Below are 6,000 nucleotides of genomic sequence, written 5' to 3' on the forward strand. Positions count from 1 at the left end.
GAAGGAACCATGGGTGACGAGAGGTGGAACATCTAGTTAGGAGGAAGAAGGCAGCATACATAAGGTGTAGGCAACAAGGATCAGATAGGGCTCATGAGAAATATAGGGTAGCAAGGAGGGAACTTAAGAAGGGGCTTAGGAGAGCATTAAGGGACATGAAAAGGCCTTGGCGAGTAGGGTTAAGGAAAATCCCAAGGCTTTTTTCTAGTTATGTGAAGAGCAGAAGGATAACGAGAGTAAAGGTAGGGCCGATTAGAGACAAAGGTGGGAAGATGTACCAGGAAGCTGTGGAAGTGGGCGAGGTCCTCAATGAATACTTCTCTTCAGTATTCACCAAGGAGAGGGGCCTTGACAATGATGACGCTGAGGACAGTGTTGGTAAGGTTAATGTTCTAGAGCATGTAGATATCAAGAGAGGATGTATTGGAGCTGTTAGAAAATATTAGGAAAGAAATGTCCCTGGGACCTGATAGAATATTCCCCAGGCTGCTCCACAAGGCGAGGGAGGAGATTGCTGAACTGTTAGCTAGGATCTTTGAGTCCTTGTTGTCCACAGGAATGGTACTGGAGGATAGCAAATGTTGTCCCCTTATTCAAAAAAGGTAGTAGGGATAGTCCAGAGAATTATAGACCAGTGAGCCTTACGTCTGTGGTGGGCAAGCTGTTGGAAAGGATACTTAAAGAGAGGATCAATGGGCATTTAGAGAATCATGGTCTGATCAGGGACAGGCAGCATGGCTTTGTGAAGGGAAGATCATGTCTCACAAGCCTGATAGTGTTCTTTGAGGAGGTGACCAGGCAAATTGATGAGGGTAGTGCAGTAGATGTGGTCTACATGGATTTTAGTAAGGTATTTGACAAGGTTCCACATGGTAGGCTTCTTCAGAAGGTCAGAGGATCCAGGGAAGCTTGGCCGTGTGGATTCAGAATTGGCTTGCCTGTAGAAAGCAGAGGGTTGTGGTGGAGGGAGTGCATTCAGATTGGAGGGCTGTGACTAGCGGTGTCTCACAAGAATCGGTTCTGGGACCTCTGCTTTTCGTGATTTTTATTAATGACTTGGATGAGGGGGTCAAAGGGTGGGTTGGCAAGTTTGCAGACAACACAAAAGTTGGTGGTGTTGTGGATAGTGTGGAGGATTGTTGAAGATTGCAGAGTGACATTGATAGGATGCAGAGCTGGGCTGAGAAGTGACAGATGGAGTTCAATCCGGAGAAGTGTGAGGTGGTACACTTTGGAAGGACAGACTCCAAGGCAGAGTACAAAATTAATGGCAGGATTCTGGGTAGTGTGGAGAAGCAGAGGGATCTGGGGGTACAGATCCACAGATCCCTGAAAGTTGCCTCGCAGGTGGTTAGGGTAGTTAAGAAAGTTTATGGGATGTTAGCATTCATAAGTCGTGGGATTGAGTTTAAGAGCCGCAAGGTAATGATGCAGCTCTACAAAACTCTGGTTAGACCACACTTGGAGTACTGTGTCCAATTCTGGTCACCTCATTATAGGAAGGATGTGGAAGCACTGGAAAGGGTGCAGAGGAGATTTACCAGGATGCTGCCTGGTTTAGAGAGTATGCATTATGAGGAGAGACTAAGGGAGCTAGGCTTTACTCTTTGGAGAGGAGGATGATGAGAGGAGACATGACAGAGGTGTACAAAATATTAAGAGGAATAGATAGAGTAGACAGCCAGCAACTCTTTCCCAGGGCACCAATGTTCAATACAAGAAGGCATCGCTTTAAAGTAATGGGTGGGAAGTTCAAGGGAGATATCGGAGGAAGGTTTTTTTTTACCCAGAGTGTGGTTGGGGCATGGAATGTGCTGCCTGGGGTGGTGGTGGAGGCAGGTACATTGGTCAAATTCAACAGATTGCTCGATAAGCATAAGGAGGAATTTAAAATATAGGGATATGTGGGAGGAAGGGTTTAGATAGTCTTCGGTGAGGTTTAAAGGTCGGCACAAGATTGTGGGCCAAAGGGCCTGTATTGTGCTGTACTGTTCTATGATTCATGAGTCGGAGTACAGGAAGGAGAGAGAGCTTAGTGGAATGGTGTCATGACAACAACCTTTCCCTCAATGTCAACAAAACGAAAGAGCTGGTCATTGACTTCAGGAAAGAGGGCGGTACACATGCACCTGTCTACATCAATGGTGCTGAGGTCGAGGGTTGAGAGCTTCAAGTTCCTGGGAGTGAACATCACCAACAGCCTGTCCTGGTCAAATCATGTAAATGCCACAGCTAACAAAGCTCACCAGTGCCTCTACTTTCTTAGGAGGCTAAAGAAATATGGTTTGTCCCCTTTGACGCTCACCAACTTTTATCCATGCACCACAGAAAGTATTCTATCTGGATGCATCACGGCTTGGTACGACAACTGCTCTGCCCAGGACTGCAAGAAACTGCAGAGAGTTGTGGACACAGCCCAGCGCATCACAGACATCAGTCTCCCTTCCTTGGACTCTGTCTTTACCTCTCACTGTCTTGGTGAAGCAGCCAGCATAATCGAAGACCCCACACACTCAGATAAAAGATACAAGAGCTTGAGGGCACGTACCACCAGACTTAAGGACAGCGTCTACCCCACTGTGATAAGACTATTGACCGGTTCCCTTATACGATGAGATGGACTATGACCTCACGATCTACCTTGTTATGACCTTGCACCTTATTGCACTGCACCCTCTCTGTAGCTGTGACACTTTACTCTGTACTGTTATTGTTTTTACCTGTACTACATCGATGCACTCTGCACTAACCCAATGAAACTGCACTGTGTTATGATTTGACCTGTATGATCGGTATGCAAGACAAGTTTTTCACTGTACCTCAGTACAAGTGACGATAATAAACCAATACCAATCTGCCAGCTGCAACATAATCCCACCACCAGTCACATCTTCCCCTCCCCACCCCTTTGCTTTCACAGAGACCACTCTCTCCATGACACCCTGGTTCGCTCATCCCTCACCCCGTAACCACAGGAGATGTAACATCTGTCCCTACACCTCCTCCTTCACCACCATCCAGGGGCCTAAACAGCCCTTCCAGGTGAGGCAGAGATTCACATGCACCTCCTCTAACTTTGTCTATTACATTCAGTGCTCTCGACGTGGCTTCCTCTGCATCGGTGAGACCAAATGTAAACCAGGCAACTATTTTGCAGAACATCTTAACTCTGTCTGCAAAGGTCATCTGGAGCTCCTGGTTTCATACCATTTCAGCTCCCTTCCCATTCCTACACCAACTTGTCTGTCACTAACAATGTGAGACTAAATACAAACTAGAGGAAGAGCAACTCATTGTGCCTGGGTACTCTACAATCCAACAGCATGAACATTAAATTCTCCAATTTCAGGCCCCCTTTTTTCCAACACCCCACCAGCTATTACCCAGTTTCATTCCCCTCCCAGCTCCATCTGCCTATCAACCCCCCCCTCACCTGGATCTACCTGTCACTTGCCAACTCCTGTCTCACTCCATCTCCCCTCTACATTCTCAGTCCTGATGCAGAGTCTCAACTTGAAACGTCAATTATTCCTCTCACTCCACAGATGCTGTTCCTCCAACAGTTTGGTTTTTGCTGAAGAGCTGGATTTGTTTCCCTGGAGCAGAGGAGGCAAGGAGGCTGAGGGGTGACCTCATGGAGGTTTATAAAATTATTAGAGGCATAGGTAACGTGAATGGTCACAGTCTTCTTCCCAGGGTAGGGGAGTCAAAAACTAGTGGACATAGGTTTGAGGTGAGAAGGAAAAGATTTCAAGGGGACCCGAGGGGCAACTTTTTCTACATAGAGGATAGTGGGTAAGTGGAAATGAGCTGCCAAAGGACGGGGTAGAGACAGGTACAATTACAACATTTAAAAGACGTTTGGACACATACATGGATAGAAAATGTTTGGAAGGATATGGGTCAAATGCAGGAAAATGGAACTAGCTCAGGAAGGCACCTTAGTTGGCCTGGATGAGTTGGATCAAAGGGCCTGTTTCCATGCTGTGTAACTCATGATTCAAAGGGGGTGCTGATAGAGGTATATAAAATTAGGAGCAGCATATTTAGGATGGATAGTAGGAAACTTTTCCCATTAGCTGAGGTGTCCAAAACTATAGGACATAGGTTTAGAGAGCTTCTGAGGAGGAAATTTTCATTCAGAGGGTGGTTAGAGAATGAAATACACTGCCTGTGGGGGTGGAGGAGACAGAGACTCTCACAACATTTAACAAACATGTCAACAAACACTTGAATCACCAAGGCAGAGGGGCTACGGAAGTACTGGTAAATGAGACTAGCGTAGATGGGTAACCAAGGACAAGTATGGTGGGCCAAAGGACCTGCTCCTGTGTTATATCCGTTGACTCTTAAGTAGAATACCTTGTCAGTTTTAAATGTTAAGCAGTTGCATCTGACAACACAGACTTCCAACTCGCCATCAGGCAGGAGATACAGGAGCCTTAGACCCACATCTAAAGCTGCTTCCCCATTGCCATCAGGCCCTGAACCGACCTGTAAAAGCCCAATTCTACCTCCGTACCTCGGACTTTTTCTTCTCTCTCTCAATTTTGCACCAAAGTCATGTTAGTTTTGTACACGTGTAAGCTATGTACAATTTATGTCAACTTAAGTTTATGTTAACTTATATCTGTCATGTTTGTACCGTACTATCCTGCTACAGAAAGTTAATTTTCACGGCCTTTATCCCTGGGAACGTATGTCCGTGACTATAAACCTGAACAATAAGGGATGTGTCCATGACCACAAACCTGAATAAACTTCGGCCTCACGTCACTCCCACCGGTGCTGGGGTGACCCCAACACCGACCCGGTGTCAGACATCCCCAACACCGACAGGCCCGGCCGGTGGTCGTTGCCCAGACCACGGTCCACATCCCGGGACCCTCATCTCCCCATCCCCGCCCTCGCCCCCGCAACAACTCGCCGCGCTGCCCACCCGGCCTCCGGCCCGACCGCCCCGCTCCTTCCCCCACCAACTCACCGTCGCTGCCGCACTCCTTGCCGCTGTTCGCTTCCCATCCTGCACTCTTCATGCCCCCGCGGCACCGCCCACCGCCGCCGGACTCCGGGCCCCGCTTCCCGGGCCGATCCCCGCCCGCCGCGGCCTGCTCTCGCTCCTCAGCAGGGCCGGCCCGTCAGCCGGGACCTTCAGCACCGCCCACCGACCCCCTCTCTCTCTCTCTCTCTTTCTCTCTCTCTCTCGCCCGCCCGCACCTTAAAGGCACCCACGGGCCGGCCCGAGGAGGGAGTATGGGCGGGCACCTCCCCGGCCGGGCTCGACCCGATCCGACACGCCACCTCCCGGGACAGTCGGTTCGGTCCGGACCCGACCCTTACCTCGGGACAGTCCGTCTGAACCCGACACCACCGCCTCTCCCTCCCCCACACCTGGAGGCACGGCTCGGACCACCGCCCTCCCCGACCCCCTCGTTCCCAGCGTCTGCCCATTGACCCTTAGAGAAACCTCGTCCCTATCACCCCAGATGGACCCCCTCGGTTCGGATTTTCCCTTTGACCATGTTTATCCATCTTGGTCCGGTTTACCCTCCAACCACACCCCCCCCCCCCCCCCCCCCGTCTGGATTTAAACCCCCTTGGCCCATTTACCCTCTGACTCCTCCCACCCCCGTCGACCTGGGTTTAAAAAAAGCCTTGACTCAGTTTTATCCTCTGACCCCCCCCCCCAAAAAAATTCTCAAATTATACTGCATTAGCCATCTCCTTGCCCACTCAAATCAGTCCACATTACTTGCAAATTCCCTGAATCTTCCTTGCAGCCCAACTTCCACCTGCCTTTGCTGCATCAGCACATTTTTCTCCATCTACAACAAGTTGATAATGATGGAGACACCGGCATGTATCTTTTATTCCTGCTCTCTGTGTCTGCCCTACAATCAATCAATCACCTTCCCATGGGAACATGCCCCCTCCCCCTGCCAGCCTCATCATTTCCTACCACTGATTCTCCAGATCTTGTAGTCAGCTACAACTAGGTTC

At 49.5% G+C, this 6,000-nt stretch overlaps 1 protein-coding gene across 4 annotated transcripts in view; it reads right to left on the reverse strand.

Moving 5' to 3' along the window:
• Positions 1 to 5,355, reverse strand: part of fbxl7 (F-box and leucine-rich repeat protein 7) — a 143,665-nt gene extending 138,310 nt beyond the window's left edge. For all 4 annotated transcript variants that reach the window (XM_052016601.1, XM_052016602.1, XM_052016604.1 and 1 more), the window contains exon 1: positions 4,985 to 5,355. In XM_052016601.1, coding sequence (XP_051872561.1) covers positions 4,985 to 5,036 — 52 coding nt within the window. In that variant the 5' untranslated portion in view covers positions 5,037 to 5,355. The remainder of the gene's footprint in view (positions 1 to 4,984) is intronic.
• Positions 5,356 to 6,000: the final 645 nt, after the last annotated feature.

This window comes from Pristis pectinata, chromosome 5, assembly GCF_009764475.1.
Source record: "Pristis pectinata isolate sPriPec2 chromosome 5, sPriPec2.1.pri, whole genome shotgun sequence".
NCBI lineage: Eukaryota > Metazoa > Chordata > Chondrichthyes > Rhinopristiformes > Pristidae > Pristis > Pristis pectinata.